General features: G+C 48.1%; 3 protein-coding genes across 3 annotated transcripts; 1 reads left to right on the top strand and 2 right to left on the bottom strand.

Moving 5' to 3' along the window:
- Positions 1-7,800: 7,800 nt before the first annotated feature.
- Positions 7,801-11,492, top strand: PtA15_2A517 (uncharacterized protein; the record flags this gene model as incomplete). Its single annotated transcript, XM_053166544.1, has 6 exons — positions 7,801-7,803; positions 9,756-9,908; positions 10,184-10,297; positions 10,380-10,545; positions 10,960-11,090; positions 11,460-11,492. The coding sequence occupies 6 exons, from the start codon at positions 7,801-7,803 to the stop codon at positions 11,490-11,492; spliced, it is 600 nt and encodes a 199-aa protein (XP_053017755.1).
- A 3,782-nt stretch (positions 11,493-15,274) lies between these two features.
- Positions 15,275-16,157, bottom strand: PtA15_2A518 (uncharacterized protein; the record flags this gene model as incomplete). Its single annotated transcript, XM_053166545.1, has 2 exons — positions 15,275-15,720; positions 15,845-16,157. 2 exons carry the CDS (start codon positions 16,155-16,157, stop codon positions 15,275-15,277), a joined length of 759 nt encoding a protein of 252 aa, XP_053017756.1.
- A 4,891-nt stretch (positions 16,158-21,048) lies between these two features.
- PtA15_2A519 (uncharacterized protein) lies at positions 21,049-23,063 on the bottom strand (the record flags this gene model as incomplete). The annotated part of the gene is made up of 11 exons (XM_053166546.1): positions 21,049-21,112; positions 21,199-21,302; positions 21,388-21,555; positions 21,630-21,897; positions 21,979-22,106; positions 22,180-22,243; positions 22,311-22,320; positions 22,399-22,508; positions 22,582-22,627; positions 22,692-22,820; positions 22,898-23,063. 11 exons carry the CDS (start codon positions 23,061-23,063, stop codon positions 21,049-21,051), a joined length of 1,257 nt encoding a protein of 418 aa, XP_053017757.1.
- Between the last annotated feature and the right edge of the window lie 1,197 nt (positions 23,064-24,260).

Raw genomic sequence — 24,260 nt, forward strand, 5'->3', positions numbered from 1 at the left:
TCTGATAGTATACAGTTGAGCAAGGCATCCTACCGTACAAGAAATACCCCCGGGGACCCCCGTCCGGAATTCCAGGGTCTGTTTTTAATTTTTCCCGGTGTTTTTTGGCCAAGATCCATAGCAATGACCTGTCATCAAGAGGTTTTATCCTCTTTGGTGGCCGGCTGACCGGTCATCAAGAGGTTGTATCCTCTTTGATCCATTGAGAGGGGTTGTATCTCTGTTGATGACCGGTCAGCTGGCCATCAAGAGGGGTTGTATCCCTGTCAATGACCGGTCACAGCCGGCCATCGAGAGGGGTGCCGGCCATTGAGAGGGGTTGTATCCCTGTCGATGACCGGTCACAGCCGGCCATTGAGAGGGGTTGTATCCCTGTCGATGACCGGTCACAGACGGCCATTGGGAGGGGTCGTACCCCTGTTGATGACCGCTCAGCTGGCCATTGAAGAGGATAAACGCTCTTGATAACCGGTCAGCCGGTCATCAAGAGGTTGTATCCTTGCCTCTGTGATGATCTCTGTGGGATTGATCCCCACTTTGGGCTGACCCAGGTGCTACCCCTGCAGCCCTCAAGTCACCCCGGTACAGGCTGAGGGGAGTTAGTTCCCTTTCTCTCTCTTTTCTCCTTTCCCTAGCAGAGGGTTTGGGGCTCCTGGAGGATTAGTCCTCAAAGGAGAGTAGGTTTTGTCTGAAGGGGGGACTGGTTGTTCCTCCTTCAGGCATTGTAACTCCTAGATAGTGTTAGGTCCTCTGATCTTACAAGACCTCAAAAGCTGGAGCCCACACCCGTAACTCAGGTGGGGCCTGAGCCTGGCTCCATGCCTAACAATTATCTCTCAGCGCGGATCCGTCTTTGCATTGCTTCTTTGGACTAAGATTCTACTTGAGTAATCAGCTCCTCTAAGTCTCTTGGTACCGCTATCACCAACTGGTCACGGCTCCTGTGTCCGTCTCTCATTCCTCTTGATAGGGCGTCTGCTCTTTTCTCCGCCGACGAGACGCGTTTAGCTACCAGGTTTATCTGGTGCTCGATCAGCATCTTCTGTATAATCTTCCACTCGGCATTCACGAATCTATTGCCTGATTTCCTCCTGTGGATAACCGATTTGTTTGTTGAATTATCCGTCCAAACTATGAAAGTCTTGCTCTTTTTTGCCCCGATTTTGATTAGCATCAGTAAGCCGAGCCGCACCGCAATAGTTTCCAGGCGGGATATTCTTTCCTTCTCTGTTTTCTCCAGCAAACCTTCTTCCAACTTTTCAATTGACCTTAAACGGAATTGGGCCCACTTGCGGCCTATCAGCACGCCTATCCCGAAGCTGGTAGACGCATCACCCACCCACCCAATTTCGGTTGGGTTGGGGTTAGAAATCAGTCTTGTGGATTCGAACCTGAGCAGGGTCGAGAGCCACTCGTGGAGGTCTTCGTTAACATCTAGGGGGACCGGGCAGACTGATTTCCGGTCGACCCATTCCATCAGCCATTTATAGAGACTGCAAAGGTAGCAGCGGAGCTGTGGCAGGGCGTAAGTGACATGGTTTAGTTGTCCGACTAGTATCTCGACCTGCCCGTATTTAAAACGCGCTCTGAGTTCGAGAAAATTCTCAAGCTGTCCAATACGCTTTTTGAGCTTGGCTTCAGGGAGGCGTACCGTCTTCTGGACTCCGTTCCAAATAAAGCCAAGGTATTTCTGTTTGGTTAGGAACGGGGCAAATTTCTCCTTATTGGTCTTAACGCCCAGCTGATCCAATCGCGTTACCACATCTTTCATCTCCACCGTCGACAGTGCATCCTTGACAAAGAGGTTGTCATCAACCCACCGGAAAATAGTGATGATGTCAAACTCCTTCATCATAATTTTCTTCCATGCGTCGGCTGGTTGACCAAATAAACCACACCCTGCTACCCCTCCAAAGGTGATGCGCGTGTCAAGTAGGATCTTGTCGTCAAATGTTCTCACCATCAAGTATGGCCATTGGTCCGGCGCTGTGGGGATTTGCCGGTAGGCTTTTTCCCAGTCAAATATCGCCAACAAGACGGGGTGTTTCAGCTCTCTGATGAATTTCGCCACCGTGTTGAAATTGTCCCAGGTGGTGGTGAAGTCATCCGCGCTCACGAACAAGTTCACCAAGGGTATGTCTTGTCTGCCATGGGGGAAGGACAAGTCGTTGATTGGACGCAGTGATCCATCTCCGTTTATGACGGCACCCAAAGGGTTGGTACAGAAGAACGGGAGATGTTGATTCACTTCCTCACAGCTGAACGGCCCGAACATCTGTTTGGCGTCGAGTTCCTTCTTGATTGACTCCTCGATCTTCTGTTGCGCTTGAAGCGCCGACTTGTGATTTGGTGGGGTGAAGAAAGGATCTGGTGATTTCACCGTGTGCTGGGGGATGCCCTGGTCGAAGCCATGCACAAATCCGTGCAAGACGTCCTTGAACTGAGGAAGTAAGTTCCACTTACTTGGAGTGGTGGTCCACTCTGGGACGTTTATCTCACAGGACACCGCAGTTGGCCACTTTGGGCTAGGAGTCGTGGGACTCAAGCGAGGCTTCTTAGCGCTCGGGGGCATCAGGGGGCTATCATTACCGTGGGCCGTCAATCTAATGTAGTTACAAGCAGGTGAGAGCATGATCAGAAAGGTGGGTCCTAGCGACAGCTACTATTCCCAGCGCTATGATAAGGCGGTGGGGTCTTCCCCAGCGGGGTGGTGGGGGGGGGGCAGAACAACATGGAATATGTATGTGGGGGGGGGGGGCGGGTAGCCTACAAATTCCTTCCTCAATGGTCCCTCCTCGTATTGCGGTCGTTGTATGCCGGGTCGTACTGGTTTCCTTTGTATCCCTGGGTGCGGGGGTATTGGCCAGAACTTGGGGCGGAGCCGCGGTTATTGGGTGGGGAGTGTCCTCGTTGCTGTCCCTTCCCGGCCTGACCGCCTGTTGTCACCTGTGTCTCCAATTTCGAGCTTTCAGTGCCTGTGACAGGGTCCCAGGCCTTCCGAGGGCCGCCTTTGATGTATGGGTTCTCCGTGAAATCCGTTTCGTCAAATTTCCTGCAGTGTGCGACCATCTTCTGGGCGATGGTGTTGTTGAAGACAGAAATGTTGCTGATTGAGATGGATTTGTTTGGCATCTCGATTCTGTGGGCGAATGCATTGGTCCTCACATTGATGTCGTAGCGGAGTCCAGTAATAAATCCGTGCTGCGTGACAAGCCGGTCGCAGTGTCTCTTGTGGAGGAGGAGCCACCCGGCGAATTTGGGGTAGTTGGCAATCTCAATTAAGGCGGCGTAGAAGCCTTGATGGTTTATCGACCATTCTGCGTATGTCTGCGTGTACTCGCAGGGGTAAGGGTAGCCTGTGTACCAATCTTTGTTGACATTGGTTTTGTACGCTCTGCTTCTTTTTTGAGAATAATGCAAGATTGCTTTATCCTGCCAGACCTAGTTGAAGATCGTCAAGGGGAGGGGGGCTCTGAGCTTGATGAGGTTGTTTTTGAAGAATGGTGTGAATCCAACATTGTGGCTTGCCGGCCTCGCATCATCGTCAAAAACTACACCCTTGGGTGTCGCGTCAGTTCCTCTTGCTTGACCTTCCTTGCCTGTCGAGTCGAGGGCTGGGTAGATGATCGCGACAGGGTCTCGAATGGCCAACAGGGTGGGGTGCACATGCGGCGTGTCAACCGCGCGTGAGCTAGCTGCTGGCAGAATCTTGGGTTTGGTCAACCCTTCGCATATCGCAAAATAAATTTTGGCCAGCGCTGTATTGCCTGCGTCCTCCGCCGCAAAGGCTTGGTCGGTGAGCCAGTCGATCTTCTTCCTGATGGATTCCTTGATGCTGGAGCCCCCAGTGGTAGTGGGGTGCTCCGCTGCGTCGGCGTCAACTGGATTTGCAGCTGTGTAGGGTAAACAACAGCGCAAACTCAGTCTCGCTTCATTCCTCTGGATCCTGGTGTTGGCTGGCTTTACTTACCGGTTCCATTGTTGCGTGGGCCGTTGAACAAATTGCTGCAGAGGCTCGCGAGTGCGTTACCTCTGCTCGAATGGGCTTCCTCGCGATTGGCCAACGGCAACGATGCATCTATTACGCTACGGTTAGCGTGTAATACCCTAATTTAGCGTTTTTTTAGCGCCGCTATGCTAAACTAAATTGTAGCGGGCGGACTATTACAATTACAGCTAACTCAGATTGGGCAAAAAAGTGCAATTTTTGCTACAAATTACAGCTAATTTAGCGTAGCAAGCCGCTAATTAGCTGTAATTTATCTGTAATTTAGCGTTAGCAGTTTTTAGCGGGTTGGTATTACGCTAAAAATTACAGCCCCAGATTGTTAGCGACAAGCGCTACAATTTAGTTTTAGCGGTGCTAATTACATTTAGCGTAATAGATGCATCGTTGCCAACTGGCCTTCCTTTGGGGTTGGTTGTTCTGTTAGAGGCCTCGATTCGGGAGGGGCTTTTGATGACGACCTTGTTGTACGGTTGGTGGGGGCTGTGGCCTTGGTCTTCTTCTGCTTCTGAGGTTTCAAGGTCAAGGTCTCGGCGATCTCGCGTTGTATCAGTGGCTCGTCCAGGTCGGGGGTGTCTTCTGCGCTTGCTTGCGCCAGTCGTTTGACGTGGTTGGATGCTTCTTTCATCTGGTCCGTCATAGCAAGAGGTGTGGCAAAAAAATGCAAAAAATTACCTCCGGCAGTTTGACAGCGATCGTCCGGTGTTGATCTTGAAGCACGGCGATCTGGAAAGCTGCCTGAGTTCCGGCCCGGGCTCTTCTGCCGGTGTATCCCTCCCATGTGGGTGGGTTTACTGCGGCTGTGCCTCTCCGCGCCTCGTGCGCCGCCTCGGGGCGGCGTGTTGCTGGTGGCAGGTTTGGGAGTCATTGGGCGCGCCGCTCCATGGACTACGCCCCCATCCGCTGCGCTCCTGCAAGCAACCATCAATGACCGGTCACAGCTGGCCATTGAGAGGGGTTGTATCCCTGTTGATGACCGGTCACAGCCGGCCATTGAGAGGGGTTGTAAACCTGTCGATGACCGGTCACAGACGGCCATTGGGAGGGGTTTTACCCCTGTTGATGACCGCTCAGCTGGCCATCAAAGAGGATAAACCCTCTTGATAACCGGTCAGCCGGTCATCAAGAGGTTGTATCCTTGCCTCTGTGATGACCGGCTGACCGGTCATCACTGGGATCAGAGGTCCTCCAATGGTCTAATGTATGGGATTACAGGTGTAACACATACATAAATATGGCTTTAGCATATGTAAGCCCATAAATATGGCTTTACAGTAAGTATTTGGGCCAGTGTCTGTAATGTGAGGCCCCCCACAAAAAAAAATTGGCTGGTCAGAAACCTTAGCCCTCATAGAACTGGAATCCACAAGCTCCAAAGAGCTCAAAAATGTCATTTACATGACATAATGCTCATATGCAGAGTCACAGATCCGGCCCGCGTTTGAAATGTCTTGTTGCGGGCAAGGCTGTAGGTTAGGATGCCTTGCGCAACTGTAGAAGGGAAGAGTTTGCACCTCCATCATCCCCTTCTCCATTCAGCAAAAGGGTTTCACAACCACTTTTGAGTCTTACACTGTTACTTTTTGCGCCGTTATTGTTAGCAGTACCGCGCGAACAGCGGCATCACGCGTAATGTAACAGGCCTCTTTTTTTGAGGCCGGTACCAGTAAAGTAACGCATTATCCAGCGGATAACACATTATTGAGCAATAAAAGGCCAAATTGGCTCTATTTTGGCCTTTTATTGCTTGTTATCTCGCCCAATATCTGTCGCTACGCGCTCAGATATAGTAACAGCCGTCGTGAAAAAAAAAACTCTTGGTGCGATATCAATATCACACTGCCATTACTGGTAACAATAACAATAACGGCCAAAAATGTTATGTTCTTGTTATGTTACGCGTTACTGTAGCAATAACTACCCACCGTTGTTGAAAACAGATAAATTTATCTTTCACTTGGTCAATACAGCACATACAGGGGTAATTACAAGGATAAAATTTAATAGATTCAAACACATCCCGAAATCCACTTTGTTGGTTTATTGTAAATGCAGGCAAATTAAGGCCCTATTTTGAGGCACCCATTATACATGCTAAAAGGGAAAACTGATCATGTGCAGCCCTAAATTTGGCCCCCATCTCTACCAAATTTCTAGGACTCCCAGGGTTTGTGAATCATATACCTGAGGCCCCGTTTGGACACCTGGTGTGATATTATAAATTGCATAATAAAATACATAACACCCAAAATGAATTTTGGTTGTCATAACCGCCAACAAATTTATCATTTGCCTGTTTGGCGCATCCACTCCAGAACACCTCTGGAGTCCACTTATTACAGGTCTGTTTGGCAAACCCAACCAGACCAGTTTCATAATACCCACAACCAACCCTCTGGATGGCCTGTTCAACAGGTAATTCAAAGGAGTACATGAATGTGTACCCTCTTGATGACCAGTCAACCGGTCATTGAAGAGAACACAACAACCTCTGGATGGCCGTTTGGACAGGCCATCCAGAGGACTTCACCTCTTGATGATCGGACAACCGGTCATCAAAGAGGACTTCGCACCTCTCGATGACCGGACCAGTCATTGAGAGGGACTCTACACCCTCTCAATGACTGCTCAACCGGTCATTGAGAGGGACTCTACACCCTCTTGATGACTGGTTGACCGGTCATCGAGAGGGACTCTGCACCCTCTTGATGACTGGTTAACCGGTCATCGAGAGGGACTCAACACCCTCTTGATGACTGGTCCGGTCATCAAGAGGGAATCTACACCTCTTGATGACTGGTCCGGTAATTGAGAGGGACTCTACAACCTCTTGATGACTGGTTGACCGGTCATCAAGAGGGACCCAACACCCTCTCGATGGCTGGTCGACCGGTCATCAAGAGGGACTCTACACCTCTCAATGACTGGTCCAGTCATTGAGAGGGAATCTACACCTCTCAATAACTGGTCCGGTCATCGAGAGGGGAAAGTCCTCTTCAATGCCCGGTCAACCGGTCATCGAGAGGTGAAGTCCTCTTCGATGCCCGGTCAACAAGTCATTGAGAGGTTGAACCACCTCTCAATGACTGGTTGACCGGACATCAAGAGGTGTAGAGTCCCTCTCAATGACCGGACCAGTCATCAAGAGGTGTAGAGTCCCTCTTGATGACCGGTCAACCAGCCATTGAGAGGGTGTTGGGTCCCTCTCAATGACTGGTCCGGTCATTGAGAGGTGAGGTCCTCTTCGATGACCGGTTGACCGGCCATTGAGAGGGTGTAGAGTCCCTCTCAATGACCGGTTGACCGGCCATCAAGAGGGTGTAGAGTCCCTCTTGATGACCGGTCAACCAGTCATTGAGTCCCTCTCGAGGACTGGTCCGGTCATCAAGAGTTGAAGTCCTCTTTGATGTCATCCGGAGGTGAATAGGTTGTATCCTCTGGATGGCCTGTCCAATTGGCCATCCAGAGTGTGATGTTTCCTCTTTGATGACCGGTAGACCGGTCATCAATAGGTGTTGTGTCCTCTTTGATGAGCGGTTGACCGGTCATCGATAGGTTGTGTAGTACGGGCCATGGCCACATATCACCCGGAAATAGAGGTCAGGAACTCTATTTCCGAAATGGCTGGGGATATAAATGGCCTGCAATATGGGGTGATGAATTTTACAATATTATTGGCCGCACCAAACATGAATAAAGCAGGTGCTATACCCCGAGCACCCCCGGTTATAAGTCGCGCGACTTATAACGGAATTTGGGGCGTCCAAACGGGGCCTGAACATTTATCATGTATGATGGTGCATCCAAAAGGGGCCTGTAGGATTCAGGAGACCTGCTTGTGCATCTGTTCACCACCAGGTTCTGGGAGGATATCTGTAGCGCATAAGGGCTAGAATGAAAATATCAGAAAATTATGAAAAATGATTGTGGGGCCAAACTTGGACAATCCCTTTTGTGGAGGGTCCCTGGGGGACAGCATCCTGTTGGAAAGTAGACTCAGAGAATGTGCTACTTTACTTATGAAATGAGGAAAGAGAACTACATAGCCTATCTACAAAGTCTGTGACAAATGTCACAGTCAAGATCTCAGACAGTGTCACAACATGTCAGCCTTAGAGTCAACACATCTGACCTAAAGTCTGCCTTTTTCTACTTTTTACATATGAATTACTTCATATCTTTTTCATCTTAAGAGATATCATTGTTTTGACTTCATATTCCGTTTCCTCATGCAATTTTAACCCTAGTTACAACTTACCAATTCTTTGTAACTATACTCCTTCCCTGAGTTCTTGAGTTGTGGCGCGCATGCGCAGTTGTGACATGTCAGCGCTACCAGGCGCGCCAAACCACATGTTCATATGTAATTACATAAGCAAACTGTGAAAATTTTTGAATTCAGGATCCCCCTTTCCTGAGGAGGATCTACAGACTTCAGCACACCAGAACCACACCCCAGATAGCCCAGGATCACCACCAAATAGATTACCACGCTCTCAGTACACCTACCGTCACAGGCACCTAGGATATTGACAGTAAGTAAACTCTTTCACTGAAACTTGCTTATCCAGAGTGAAACTCTGTTGCTCTTGATTGTTTCTTCATTTCTTTAACTCTTTCAATCATCAAAGATCAAAAGGTTGTCTCTGACAAAGACCTATAAAATCAGAGCAGAGTAGTAACCCTACTTCTGAATCCCACCAACGTTTCCTTGTTGTGATTGGAGGCTGTTGCACTCTTTTTGTCCTGGCACAGCTGGCATCCAAATTTTCCAGGTTGAGAATAGCCCAGATCAATTAATAAAGACTTAAAGTCTAGGCCTGATCTTCTCTTTCTCTCTCTTTCTCTTCTTCTCTCTCAGTTTGTATTTCTTTATCCCAAGAAATCCAAACTATTCCCCCCTCTTTTCCTTGTGTCCTGCTGTCACATAAGAGACACAGGCTCACACAACACATCCCACCTTTGTACAAAGATGTAATTATTTAATTTTGGCAAGTTTGACATCTAGATATTGGCTGTAAAACAGCCTCAAGAAATGATTTCTTCTGTGTGAGGCTGAAGCATCTTTCAAGTTTTTTATATGTGCTTCACAGGCGTGCTGAATTATTCCTTCTCCATAAGATGCACAAGAATGTAAATAAAAATAATTATGAACAATCACTCAACAGACACAAAGCAAAGGCAATGTATACACATTGCCTATGTTTTGGGCCTGGGGAATAGATTTAATAAGGCAAATAAAAATAATGTGAATTGAAATAAAAGATTATTTTTAGTCAAAATTATCCCACTTTCTTAAATCCACAGAATTCTAGACCTGTAGATCTAAGTTTTAGGGTGTTTCCTTTTCACAAAATGGGGCAAAAAATGCCCCATTATTCTTGCTTGGCACGTTGAATATCCCCAAAGGCCCTATGGATGACCCTCCAGCTGTGCCGGAGCAACAAGCAAAAGAGGGCCGGTTGGTAAACTGTCCAGGGAGGGCCTAACAAAGCAGTTAGGGGGCGGACAAAACCAAATCCCCTGCGGATCAATCAATCCCAAATCCCTCCTTATATACCTGCAGGCACCATCTCACCGCACCACCCGCTTACCCAGACCACGGCCACGTACGCTATCGTAACTGCCTTGGTGGCGCCTCTACCCTCGACGCCACACCCTTCAACCCACACTCCACACAACGGGCTGTTGTTGCCACGGGGCACAATAACTCATACCAGGCCCAAAATCACGCCGCCCGTTGCCCCAGCATGACAAGCACACAGGCCCATCCCGCTCACCACTGAACCTGGCCTACCCCTTCCTCGCCAACAATCCCCCCAAAACTCTGGCTGAAACCAAAACTCAGCTATCTGGTTGGTTCCAAGGGATCAATGCCAGCTACGAAGCACTCTACCAAGAGGTCCATGAAACTTGTCGCCGTCAGGGTGTACTGATTGACCTGGTCAAGAAGACAAAACACCCCTAATGCTAAGGGTAAGCCTAGACACCACCAGTCCACCCAAAAAAATGCAAAATAAACCCTGTCGAGTCTGACTCATGACCCATCAATCCTAGCTATAAAAACCTTCCAACTGAGCGGACCAACCCATTTCTTAGCTGCCCCCACCCCCAATTGCAACCCACATTACCTTGAGCCTATGCTGATTTTCAAACTTTTTTTCGCCCTGTTCTAAGCATTTTTGGATTGACTATGTTGTCACCATCAACCATATCCTTATTACCTCCGCGTTCAACAAGCCGTCTCCTCCTGGGATCAGCAAGCCGACCGACTGGCCCAATACTGCTGATGTGCTCTGCACGACCGTCTAGCTCAGCAGGACCACCCAGTCTGACCTCCCTGCTTGCTAGACTTTGCATATCCTGTATCAAGGATGGCCCTGACTTCAGCAAGCCCCCCGCGTCTGTTGAAACACTCCAGCTGGCCGCCGAGTCGCAGCGGGCCGCCCACATGATCCTGCGTCTCAACGACCAGGTTGTTGCCGCCTTTGTCACCAGCCACCTGCAGCCCACCATTGTCCGGCAGGCTGTTGCTGCCAGTAAAGATCCCAACATTGCTCATTGCTTAGGTTACCCGGCAGTCCTAGGCCACAGTTTCAGCATGGGAGGGGCCTCTTTACGCCACACGCTCGGGATGAGCGTTAAGGATATTTGCACACTCAGCCAATGGACGTCGAGCTGCTACAAGCTTTACATCAGGCCTTACGCGCCGGGCAATCTGCGGCGCACAAGAGCATCCTAACAACCGTCGGGAAAGAGGCCGTAGAGTTGATTGAGAATGTAGACGGAATTCCTTAAAAGTTGTTGTTTCTGCACAGTTTTTTTGAGGAGTTTGGGGGGTTCACGCGCGGCTCAGGCTCCTCCAAAACCCTGAGTTAGTGGGTTTACGCCTGAACCCCTCTTCTCCATTGTTGCAAGAAACTCTCCGTATCATTTCTCTCAACCTGGTCGAGGCGAGGAGGGAGACCTGCGTCTCAACAACCAGGTCGTTGCCGCCTTTGTCACCAGCCACCTGCAGCCCGCCATTGTCCGGCAGGCCGTTGCTCCCAGTAAAGATCCCAACATTGCTCATTACTTCGCCGTTGTCGGCCGCATCAGAAGCTCCATCCTTCTCAATGCCATGCCTGAGATCATTAACAGCCTCGACGTCTCCACCAATACCCCGCCCTCTTCCCCCAGTCCACGCCCACCCTCTCTACCTATCCGAACTACACCCTTGACAGGAGGACACCAGGCCCCCCTCTCCTCTAAACCTCCCATACTATCACCACCACCAAGTCTCCATCAAAAAACCCTTCATCCTCCGAAATTCTGCAGTGACGCGCTGGCAGACTGGCCTTATACACAATCTTGTCCAATCAATCCTCAGCATTATACTTGATGTTGGCGGGGCACCTGAAGCCTGCTTGTCATTTTTTATGTTGCTGATGATTTTTCCTATTTGATCATCAAGATAATTGGCTGTATTGGAGGACAAGCCACATAACTACATATTGAAGGCTTACACGGACTTGACAAAGTAAGCACCCAGGTTGTGATTCCTTCTATTAATAAATCTTGCTCAACTCCAACATCACTTATTAACTCTGTTGTTACCAGTCAACTAACAATGTATTCCTAAGATATTTTTCCCCTTTTTCAAACATGCAGGTTAAGGCAGCAGATTTAGACAGGATTTGGAAGATATTGGGTAAAGATCCAAGGCATCATACCATCAAACTAATTATCAGCAATGAGGAAGATAAAATGGATGCTCATGTGGATGATGAGCATACAGAAGGAACATGGTTTCCTGTTGATATGGAAAATGGAATTGGCCTTCCCTGGAGCTATGACTGGCATAACAGATATTTGTCATTTTTTCTTCCTCTTTTTTCTGTTGCCTCCTATCAACAAGGCTTCTCTGCAATGTTGTTAATGGTGATTGTATTATATTCTTACCTTGATGGCATACATGTAAGGCCGCGTTTGTTAGCATGATAAATATAGTGTAATCATAAAAACACACTATAATTACATATTGTAAAACACATTTTTTTAGGCTAATATTTTGTAAGTCAACTGTCATAAACCTGAACAGTTGATTTCCAAAAGATTAGCCAAAATAATAATGTTTTACATATAACTAGACTTTTAGGGCGGCTTCGCCGCTGCTTGTCTCAGACTGTGCATTAAGATCAGGTTTAATTCAGACACTATTGAAAAGTCTCCCTCACAGCCACTGAAGAAATATCCAAGTTTATTAAAGACACAGTTTTTTCCGACTCGCAAAAAAAAATTCAAGGGTTTCCCCTACAAATAAAAAAAATGAGAGGAAAAAAATCAAGGGTTTCCCCTTTTACAAAAAATCATTCAAAAAAACACAAATCTCCCCTAATTAATGATAAAAAAAATCTCAACCTAGCCCCCCAGCATCAGCAGAAGCGCTGTGTCCACAGGCTCACCCCCCAGCCCATGTCAAGTGCACAGGTCAAAAGGGATGGACGTGAAGGCCCCCAGCCCGCAGCTAAGGCTACAGACCAGTGGGGGGCCCACTCTTTAGCCCCTCAAACTGTGCAAGTGCAACAGCGGAGGGGGATGAGGGCAAACCACACGCTGGAAGTACAGCAGCAGAGGACACCCTGGGGTAAACACAAACACACATCCCCTGCTTCCATCCCCCAGATCCCACAAGCCACATGCACACCACACAAGACATACTGGCCAAGTTGGTATCCGCCACCGCCCTCAGCCAATCAACTGTTCCCCTAGGCCCAAATATGTAGCAATGTGTAACCGACGGGCTCAAAAACCTCAGACAAGGTACTCAACAAGGCTTTGCTGATCAATCCAGAAGCGGAAAGCCTTGCCACGGCCTCTACAACCAAATCCTACGCCTCGCCACCGTTGCCCCAGATGAGCACTCCCCAAGTGCCACTTTAAGCTGTATGTATCATCATCATCATCATAGTTTCCTTGGGGTCCTCCTTTATCTCTGCATTCTCCCTTACCTCGCAGCCCGCCAGCGTCTTCCTCATTGACGAGTACGGCAACGAACACAACCCCAAGTGTAAGCAAATCACTTGTACCATTCATCCTGCCACACACACACTGTATTGACTGTATCGGATGGTTTTCCAACAGACTGTTGGTTCAAGATCTTGCCAAAACCACCAGCCAACCCTGCTTGAGCACCTCATTGTCCTCGGCTAGCTCCCGCTTGGGCTTGGCCGCCAGTGCGCAATCCCCGGCCTCCTTGCACTTCTCCGCCGGCTCCCGGAGCCCGCCCAGCTTGGCCTGCAGCCACCCCCACCTGTCCCTGCACCTCCTCTGCCTCAAATCACTGTCCCGCCCCGCCCCCGACCAAGGCCTGCGCTGGCCCTAACTGTGTATTTTGTGGGTGTATGTGATCCCTGCGGGTCTTGTCACCCTTTTCGGTACCTTCGTGGTCACCCAAGCTGTCACAATTCTTGTCCCAAGATGTTTTCTGATTGAGCCCAAAGCTCAAGACTCCTTTTCCGATCAAGAGCAGTCGGTAGCCAAACCTTCCAGTCTTCCTATCCCAAATTTTTGAAGCCGCCCGGCCAAGGAAACACCCGATGAATTGGTCCCAGCAGGCCGTGGACTATAACTCTTCAGACATGAACAAGCTGAAACGTCTTCGCAGGTAGGTGCTACAACTTTTCTTCAATCAATATTTCTTGAATTTTTCTTTTTTTTTGCTTGGCGATTGGGTACACATCTGACTGTTGGGTCCTTCATATCCTGCCCGTCAATTACAGCTCTGTGATCAAATCAGCCCTCGGACATATTGAATCGGAAAATGTGAATGAATCAATCCTCTTGATCAACTCATCCTGGTCCTTCCGTCACAAACAACAATCTGAGATTTTGATCTGTCCGCTATCAACCTGCAATCAACCAGCCGCCGATGGAAATGACGCCAGTCGGCTCGAGGTCCCATTGCGCTCCTTGGGGGCACTTCAAAGGCCCCCCTAAGTCTCTTTAACCGAGGACCTCTTCGACATATGATCAACAAGATGAGCGACCTGTCCAAGTGCTCCCTAGACGCCTCCTCGGACCCCAACCGCGAGCAGCTCCAAGACGAATTGGCCCAACTGAGCGACATCTGCTGGCTGTCGGCCCAGATCAAGCAGGCCATCCTGGCCTTCGAGGCCGACCCCAATCTGCTCCGCCAGCGCAAGGACCGCGACAGGAACCTATCAGTCCGCATGTACCAGCTCGCCACACTCAAGAAGCGGTTTGTTGAGACCGACTAGCGCTATGCCAAGGTTGAGCAGGCCGCCCGACGATCCATGAAGTCCCACATAAAGCGCCAGGTCCGGATCATCAACTGTAGCAGGGCCCGCCGTAGGTTACTTGTGTTGCAATTTCAAGGTGTTTCCAAGGGAAGTAGCATGCTTCTACTAAATAAGCCTGGGATGAAGATGTCACTTCCCCCATGAGCACGCCTGCGAGCCAATTGATGCCATGCTTGTTTTCAAGCTATGTTTATGTCTTGGCTGGCAATTACTGCCTGGTGACAAGCGCACCCCTGCCTTGTCACTTGCTTCGCAAGAAAGAGCCACCAGAGAAACTGTCTTGTATTGTGATTTGAATAATGCTTGGACCAAAGGAAAATTTTTGCGGCATAAAGTTATGCGCTTGAGCTGCTGTGCAGAAGTTTGTGCCGTAGATATTGCCACACAGCCTCAGGGCCTCAGGATTGTGACGTCATCGATCCAGCGATGGCGATATCCTGAGGCTGTGGTTGAGACTGGTTGAGAGGCCGATCCATCCCACCCATCCCATCATCCGCCCGGCCGTTCATCAAGATCCCATCCCGGTTCCATCAACAATTCCGACAGTGCCTCCACCAAGCCATCAGCCAATTTTACCTCAGATTAGCATGATTTGCCTATTGTAAGCTTGAATCCTTCCTACCCACAAGAAAATTGTATTTTACTACAACTGCCTTGGTTGAATATGTATTCTGCAATGATACAAGCAGCATTTGTACCAACTCAAAGGGCCAAGCAGCCCACCTTTCTTGAACTCAGCCAAGTTGAAGAACCTGATCATTTCCTTTACACATTGGATTCCATTCCTCTACCAACTGAGTAAACAAACATCTTACTTTCAGTGGCATGTGTTTGAGTGATCTTTTGAAGGTTGGCTAAACCAGAAGGATACATTTTGAAGCCGGCAATCTTATATTGTTTGGTTTGATACAAAAATTTGTTTGCTGGGTTTAAAAAAGGGAAGGAACTCGGGTATTTTGTATTTGTATTATTTTACATGGCAGGAAGGCCGAGGGACATGGCATAGAGAGAGGAAAGAAGGAAGAGCAACCAATGGTGGCCGTGGCTCTTCTTCTTCATGGCATCCTTGAGTAAGCTGCCCATGATAGCGCCACCAATAGTACCGCTTCTTTCCGAGCAGTCCTCCAGCAGCTCCTCCGGCCAACGCGCCCATCACTCTGCGGTCGCACATTTGGCCCGATGCTCCTTGTCCAGGCTTCTTGCGTGGCCTAGCACGGACAGCGGGGTTGTTGTCGGCTTTGTGGAGGGGTCCGTCCGAGTCCCACGGCGCGCCGCCGACCCTTTGCGAAGGCGGCGGGCAACGGGCCTTCTTCCGTTTGTTGGGCTTCTGGGGCGTCTTCGGCTTGTCTCTGCCTGTCGGCCGGGCACCAGGTGCGGGCTTGAAATGAGGCTTGGTGGGGCTTCTGGTTGTGGCTTCGAAGCCGTCGTCCGAGGATGATGATGAGGGGGAGGAGGAGAAAGAGGAGGGGGAGGGGGAGAGGAGGGCGTCAGGGGCGAGGCGTCCGCGGCGAGCTTGACGAGCGTCCACAGTGCGCACCTGCGCTTCTTGATCGCCAGACAGCCGTCACAGACCTCAATGAGCTGGTTGCAGTAGTCTTGGATGTCACCGAGGAACCGGCTGAGCTGGGCGACGCAGGCCTCGAGACAGCCATGCTGGTCGGCTGGGCTGAGGGTCTCCTCGGCCCCAAGGCTACAGGCCGGGTCGTAGCCGAGCTGCGCTCATGATGCAGACTGCCGGCGGGCTGGGGCGAGCGTTGGCGATCGCGGGGAGCGTGATTGGGGAGGGAGTGGCGAACAGGCCTTGATGGTCTCCAGGTTCTGAGCGAGGACCTGGTAATGCAGCTAGCCATTGTCCTCTTTATGCGGAGGCGCTTGCGACGGGTGTTGTTGTACTGATTCTGGGGCTGCGAGTAGTTGTAGTGAGCAATGGCTGGAGGTTGGTAGGACTAGTTGGATTGGCCACTAAGGAAGCAAACGTTTCGAATAATCATCAGCATCATTTCTTGTCGGATTTGATCATCGACCATCCTTTGTTAGATGTTTTCAATTTTGGGTAAAAGATCTTGAAACTTGTACTGCAATCGATCATCTGGGGCCAAAAGAATGAGAGAAATCAGTTATGCATCTGTTTAATTGGAAAAGGAATTGAAACTTAGTCAGTCTTACGGTCAATTCAGCCGGTGGTGGACCCATGCCACATATTCGGTAGCTAGGAGTTCCGAGGCAGAAGAGGAACCGGGAGGTGGCTTCTTCCTGCCAAGCAGATCGAGTCCAATAGCCGACAATCCAAAGTGTAGAAACAAAAAAAAGGCTTTCTAAGCTATTCGGATAGGAATTTCGGCGGCCTGGGCCTGGCTACGATGGCCGAGGCCAAGATTGTCAACTGGGGGGGGCGAGGCCGAGAGAAGCCGAAATGATCATGAAAAACTTGATTTCACGACATGAGGCAAAAACAAAAGAGCAGAAAAAAAGTGATCATGCAACACCATGATTCTGCACAGCAGACTCGATTTTGAGTCCAAGCTTTTTACAAATCACAATATGTATACACACAACAGATGTTCAGGCTTGGCTGACAGACCTGGCGTGATCCCTCGGTGTAAACTGGCACCCTCTTTCATCACAGATAACAACCTTGTCCCTAAGCTAGACGGCCAAAAGGCCTGCAAGGGATGGATTGCCCTGCCTGGGGCTATTGATTGCCCTGGATGAGGGCATAAAAAGAGAACTAAATCCCTCCTTTTCCTGTCCCTTAGCAGGAAACAGGTTTTCCAAGTGTTCCACTACTGATAAGGAGATGATATGGATAGACAAACGTTAAAAGCCTTGTTAAGGAGCTCAGGTTGGTTGGTGACATACATGGGTTTGGATTGATAGACAAAGCTTGAGTCAATTACATGGGTTGAAGGATGGTGGGTGGAGAGGGAGTGGAATCTCTGGAGCATGTTGTAGATGTTTATTTCAAAGCGGTGCAAAAGTCGCATTTGGTTTAACGTCTTGAACAGCTTCACTTAATTTTTTGGACAACATTTACTTTTCCAAATGCACTTTTGTAAAAGCAGAGCAAGCCAAAACATGTTGAACGGGTAATGAAACATAATTACAAAGCAGCGCAACTTTAAGATTGGATGAGGTGCGGACTACCTGTTTGACAGGTGCAATTAAGCGCGGTGGTAACTTGCATATGTGACTATGCGACAAAATTGCTTTTCACAAATAGCAAAAGGCAAAGTCCTGCTCCAATCATGAGTTGCAGCCCCCCAAATGGAAAAGAGCTCCCTATTCGACGAAGGAACTGGTAAGGCCGCTGGGAGGTATTGACTGCGACTTTGGGAGATGTGTTGGCCGATGGTTAGATGATGATTCCTTTTCCAATGGGTTGCAGACGGGTGTATCCTATTTTGGTGTCAGTAATGGTGAAGTTGGGGTATGGTCGAGAATGTGAGGGCTTTGTAAAATCTGGAGAATATAAAAATTGACCATTTTTTACTGAAAAAGTAATGGATCAAAGCTGAGGAACATGCCCAATCTGACGGTTTTGGATTGTGTTTGGCCGGATTTGGAAACGGACTGGTCTCTTCTGCCGCTAAAGGACCCGGGCTTTGCCCTGCTTTTGGAGTAAATTCACATTTCTGATGATGATTTTGGAAATGTGATGTACGGAAAACTTGCGCTTTACCATGGTTTTGTCGAAATGTCCGGATGACTTTTAGCGGCCTTACATTAGAAATCAATAATTACATCAATGACTCCTTTTTTTTTTGCTCAGCTTTCACAGACCCAATCAAGGGGAAATGCTGCGCAAAAAAAGTAGTTGCCAATGTAATTAAGGATTTTTAATGTATTGAAAATTTTATGATTTCAACTTTGAACACCTTAAATGGACTACATGTTTGAAAATAAGTGGATAAACAAATAATTTTTGTTTTCATTCATTCCAAAAGAGTGTCTTTCTGAGGTATTACTGAGGTCTTCCTCCTCTCTACTTATGTCTCATATTTTCCATCCATTCTTCTTCTATAAATTGAGACCTTTAACTTCATAGAATTTTTTTCCTCACTTGAATACTCCCTTATTCATTTTCTGAATTCTTGATGCTCTTGTATGCCTTTCCAGTGCTCTTTATTCTGTGAGTCCTATTTGTTGATGGTGTTCAAATTTGATTTATGCATGCATAAATCATAAATTTATAAAACCTTCTTTGCAGGGGAGCGCACAAGTTTGATTATGTAATCCAACTGAAAGAGTTTATGAATTTATGATGTATGCCTGCATAAATCAACTTTGAACACCATAATTAGAGCTTTTCAGCTTTCCTCCTGTTTTTTTATTTTACCCTTTACATCCCAAGTGCATTCATTTTGGTGCAGTTTAATTGGGATAAAGTTCTGCCATTACTTCTTTCTGGCTATCTTCAGTATCCTATTACTAGAGCCACAAATTGAGCAATCTCAATAAAAGAGATGACCCATGGGTAAATTTAACTTGTAGTGTAAACTTTAGAGAATTAGGGTGTTCAAAGTTGACTTGCATAAACTCATAACACCATAAAATCATAAAATTCTGAGGTGAAAAAAATATATACACCCAAACACTCAAATTAGAGCAACATTTCTAAAAATGGTACATATAAAATCATCATTTGAAAGTTTTATGACTTTATGATCATTTTATGTAATGAAAATTTTATGATTTCAACTTTGAACACCTTAAATGTCAAAACAGACCTTGGTACCTGCACATTTTTTGCCAAAAATGGGCACCCGGCACCACCTGGCGGGTCCCACAGGTCTTTTAGGCGTACCCGCCAGCTTTTTTTATCAAAAATTCACCAAGAGGTCTCCTCAATTACTGTAATAGATTTGTCATCAAGATTTTCTCCCCTCAATTACTGGAACAGGTTGGTCATCAAGGGGAGGACCTATCAATGATCAGAACAGCAATGACCGACCTGTTCCAGTCATCAAACAGGTTGGTCATGGTCATTGAGGGTACTCCCCCAACAAACAGCACATACTTGTCATCTCAATAATTGCACCAGGACTGTTCTCAATTGCCTGTCCTGGCCAATGACCTGTCTATTGTCAGTCATCAAGGCAACACCGCAACCGCTGCGCTACCACAGCGGGAAGCGTAGCGGTTTTGGACCCGCTTCTCTAAAGATTTTGGCAGCGGGTGAACCGCTGCGCTTTTTGCTAATTGATACGGGAGGAAAAAAAAACAGATTTGAGCGGCGCGCAGCGGGTCTTCCGCTGCGCTAACCGCTGAAAAAGCGCAAAATCGCTGCGCTATGCGCTGAAAAGCGGTAAACTCGCTGAAAAGCGCGCTGAGCGCTGAAAAGCGGTGAATTTACCTGAAATTATGATAATCCTGCCCACAAACCAGTTAAGGTTTGTTTTTGTGAATCTTTTTTCTCCGCTCTCACCGCTATTTGCAGCAAAAAGCGGTTCAGCGGGCAAAAGCGCCGCAGCACTCTGTTCTAGAACCGCTTTCTGCAGCAAAAAGCTGCTAGAAGCAAAGAAAAGCGCTCCCAGCCGCTGTGCCGCTTTCGCTGCGCTATTTTGCAGCAAAAGCGGGAAGAAATCGCTGCGCTATTTAACAATGAAAATCCGTACAGCGGGATATTCGCTTCGCTGACGCTGAAAACAGCGTCTACCCGCTGACGCTTCCGCTTTTTGGCGCCAGGAAAAGCGGATGGCCGCTGCGCTTCGCTATTTTGGTGCTATTTTGGCGCTTTTATCAGCGAAGCGCAGCGGTTGCGGTGTTGATCAAGGGCAGTTCAAAGCGGGCCAAGGACTGGGGGTTACCCAATCAACACAGAGGGGGAAAGCAGTAATTGCGGATGGTACCCGGGTACCACACTGCTTTTTCCAAAAAAAAAAAAAAACAGGTACCCAGCACCACCTGGCATGTGTGGGGTTGGTACCGCCTGCTGGTGCTGGGTACTAATTGACATTTTCTAGTTTAAATGCTTACTACTATTGAAGAGCACACATTTTTTGGATTTATCATTCATCAAATTTTTCTGTCATTCTTTTAAGACTATTTTCATGTTGGATTTGGTTTTTTTTTGTATCTAGAAGTTCCAATGTTTCACCTCTTTCTTTAGCTAGCAATAAAGGATTCACTTCCTCAACTGGCTCAAGTAATGGTTGTGGGATACGGACATTGACGATATTGATTGACTACTCCTTATCTATTGGTCCACATATCTTTCAATCCCAAGCATTTCATGATGACCAGTAATGAGAAAATAGTGTGGATATGGCATTAAAATTGTGATTGCGCTAAAGAAGTATACATAGTGATATGCCATTTGGGGCAGCTCCTCATGCTGATTTCAGTTCATTTTCTTGCAATGGACCCATGTTTCTCCTGAAATAATATTGCGGGGGGGGGGGGGGGTATGTACCAAACAAAAAGACGGCGAACTATGATGGTTCATTCATTGACTTTGAAAAGGTTAAACAATTTCATTACAGCTGCGTATGTATGTAAATATGTGAGAGGAACGAGATCAATGAAAAAGAGTTTTTCCGGTGAACAAGAATAAATCTCGAGACGAAGATACGCTTCCAGAATTTAAGTTCATGTAGAAGTGAGCAATCAGCGGATCACAAATTAGAGAGTCACAGCATTTTATAAGGTTGGTGATGTGAAAACTACCATGTATTCAAGAGATAGGTCAAAATTGTCCGGATTATTTGACTTTCGTGGGCAGCCTTCTTTTTCGATCGGGGCTCATTTCGAGAAGACCTTTCGTGCATTTCTCACAGTGTCTATCGGCGGCCCCATGGTGTCGAAGCTTTAGATGAAAAAGAAAAGCTTTATCAGGCAATTGCGAAACATAGTCGATGGTAGCACGTGGAACTAGAGGCTAGGGAGACTGACAAATAAATCCCGCCCATTTTGTTTTCTTTGGCAAACTTGGCTTTGGCGATGGTACTTTCCTCGTCATCGTACGAAATCAGGTATTTGTCATTGGCGAGGAAGGGCTGGGACGGGCGAGGATCACGATAACAGTGATTAAGGATTATTATGAATAATGTGAGCTCAGGTGATGGAGAGATGCAAACTGACCTGGCCACTGCATTCATCGAAGTACCGCTTGTATCCGTCGCGACCACGCTTTTGGTCCTTGGACAACCAGCCTTTCTTGATAAGCTCGGTTACGAGGTACGACCCGCCCCAACTTACGGGGTTGCCACAAATGTCTTTACCTGGCTTGTCGTCAAATTCTCCTCCGCGCTATTTGAGAAAGCAAAGGGGATCCGAAAGGTCAGCAAGACTTGGGAGGGATGCGGTGAGATCAGGTGGCTTACAACAGAAGGGGATTTTGATTGATAGTAGAGCGTGGTTTGGCCACCGACGGTCTTAGGCACCAGCTTGGATGAAGTCAGTTTGAAGCGCTTGGCATAACCTGGGATACCCAAGAGGACCTGAGATGCCTTGAAACCTTGTTTGAGTGCGACCTGAAATCCGGTCTCGACCGATTGAGCAGAGTCTTCATCGGCACATGTGGCATGAAGTGGGGCGATCGGACCGGTAGTTTTAGACCAGGCGCCGTAAACATCATACGCCATGAGATTTCTATTTGAAAAGCAATGCATGATGCTAAGTCAGGTCAAATTATCCCAGCGACCACTCCTAGAGCTGTCTTCCCCGGCTCACATGTAGTCTAGGTTTTCATTCAATAGAGCAGTCTCCTTCGGCGTGGCAGCTTGACCAGAGGCGCCAATCAAACCGGTTACACTCACAGCTGCGGTAAGTTCAACTTCGGGCCATAAAGTGCGAATTTCCTGAATGATTAAATGCGTCAATGAGTGTCAGATCGCGGATAGAAATTGTGCGCAAGACATGATTATTTGTTACCTTAGTTAGTAAGCCAAAATTGACGACGTCCTCTGGAAGCCGGGAGTTACACCCAATCCCTTCACTGACAATGGCCGTCGGAGCAGAATGAGCAGCGGAACTTGTGTTTATAGTTCGTAGGCAAAACTTACCCATTCGGATCTGCAAAAGAATGGAGCCGAACTTGTCAATAAATGGAGCTGACACGCGTCAACTTCATGTTGGGAGAATTTAACTCACATTCCCAGTCCATTTCAATTCCAGTAAAGCCGTTTTTCTTCCCAAAATTGACGAGTGTTTCTGCGAATTGCTTGCGCGAAGGAGCGGTCGCGGCCAATTTAGAGAAAGCACTATGGATAGAAGATTGGAGTCAGGTCAAGTGCCACGTAATAGACCGGGTGAGTGGATGGTGGGAACACGTACCGTGAGCCCGTCCAACCACCAGTACTGAAGAGAGGATTCACTTTGTCTGAAATAGCAGATGAGGGTCAAGGCTAGTTGACGATGTCATGAATGAGATGATGGAGACGTACGCTTGCGCGCTGCATCGACAAAATCTTTTACCAGCGCTTCCCCTTCAAGCCGAGTAAGTGCAGGGTCAAAGGACAAGGTACCATCTGCTTCTGGGATGACCATAAAGAATAAGACGTCGGTATATGCATCTGCGAAATAAATCGACAAGGTGTCAGTAAAGAGCACATCACAAAATCAGTGCTTGGTTGATGGACTTGATGTTTACCCCAATCTATCTTTGAAGGTGTTTGCACTTTGGAATTATAAGTCGGATAGTATCCTTTGACTTTAGCCGTGCCATCGTTCTTGACGCCACCCGCATCCGTGTTGGTGCTGAGCAAAAGGGCGATGAGTAGGAATGCTCCCAAAAATGATTTGGAAGGCGATGTCATGATGATTAAGGGGTGAAAGATGGAGGCAGACAAATGAAAAGGTATATAGGCCGGGAATGAGCTGAAGTGGGGGGATGGAGAGTGTCTGAAACGCTTCACCCATCTTCGTTATGTATCGTCTCAGCCTGGCTTTTTTTCATGGAAATTCTTAACGGGCTCCCACAGGATGTGACATAGAGACAGCCGACGGTTGCTGGATTCCCTGGATCTCTGATTCATGCATACATGGATGTGAACACAAACATGTACCCTTATGAGATTTCTCAGTGCACACAGTCACCATCGCCCTGTATTTGTGGCTGAACGGGTCTTTGAATGCAGTCAAGGTTATGAGGGAATGTTCTGCTACATGGTTGGTTCTGATGGTCATAGCCACCGGATGGCTGGTGGGGGGTCAGCGCCTCTGTATCGCATCGACGGCCCGGAGGGGGTGGCGGCCGCAGGGCCAAACCAATTGCCGGAGTCACAACCTCAAAGGCTCTCGAAGCCGAGATTCCGTTACTTGGGGCCGGGTGCGAATGTGCCGCGAGCTTAACCAAGCCTCTCTGGAGAAGGGCCCTGCAGGGTCTCTGTCTCACAGAGACAGAGGCTGGCCCCTGCCCGCCCCTCAGAAGAGGGACTGACTAAGTTCGAATGTGCCGTGGCATCAAGTTGTCCAGCCGCTGATCCGCTGCTCGGCCCGCCTCATTGTAGCTCCGGGCGGCACCCGCCTGCCAACACAAAAGGGAGGAATGACTGGGTTTGAGTCCGACGGGCAAATCACTCTTAGCAAAGTCCTTCCTGCCCTTGGAGCGGTAAAAGACTGGTCAGATTGCGCCGATGGTTGGCACCATCCGGTCGGCCGGGACAGCGCCCCTCCAGGCTCCACAAAAGGATGGTCCGATGGAACCACTCAAATTTGCCAAATGATTACATACGTACTCTTTTTACACCTTGTAAACTCAACTTTTTCTTGTAGTTTAATTGCAGCTTTTGTCAATGGGATATGATCTACAGAAATCAGTTTTCATTCATCATCCACAAAAAGTCAAGCAAGTGCCACCAGTTGACATATGAGAGCTCCAAGGGATCTGGTGATGGAACTTCAGCCTTTGTCATAGTTTCCCGTTGACCAAGCTTCAATGCACAGTCACTGTGCATGATGCACCAGCACAGTGATTGTGCCAAAACAACCAATGCCTGCTTCAGTGGAGCTAG

Source organism: Puccinia triticina, chromosome 2A (assembly GCF_026914185.1).
Source record: "Puccinia triticina chromosome 2A, complete sequence".
NCBI lineage: Eukaryota > Fungi > Basidiomycota > Pucciniomycetes > Pucciniales > Pucciniaceae > Puccinia > Puccinia triticina.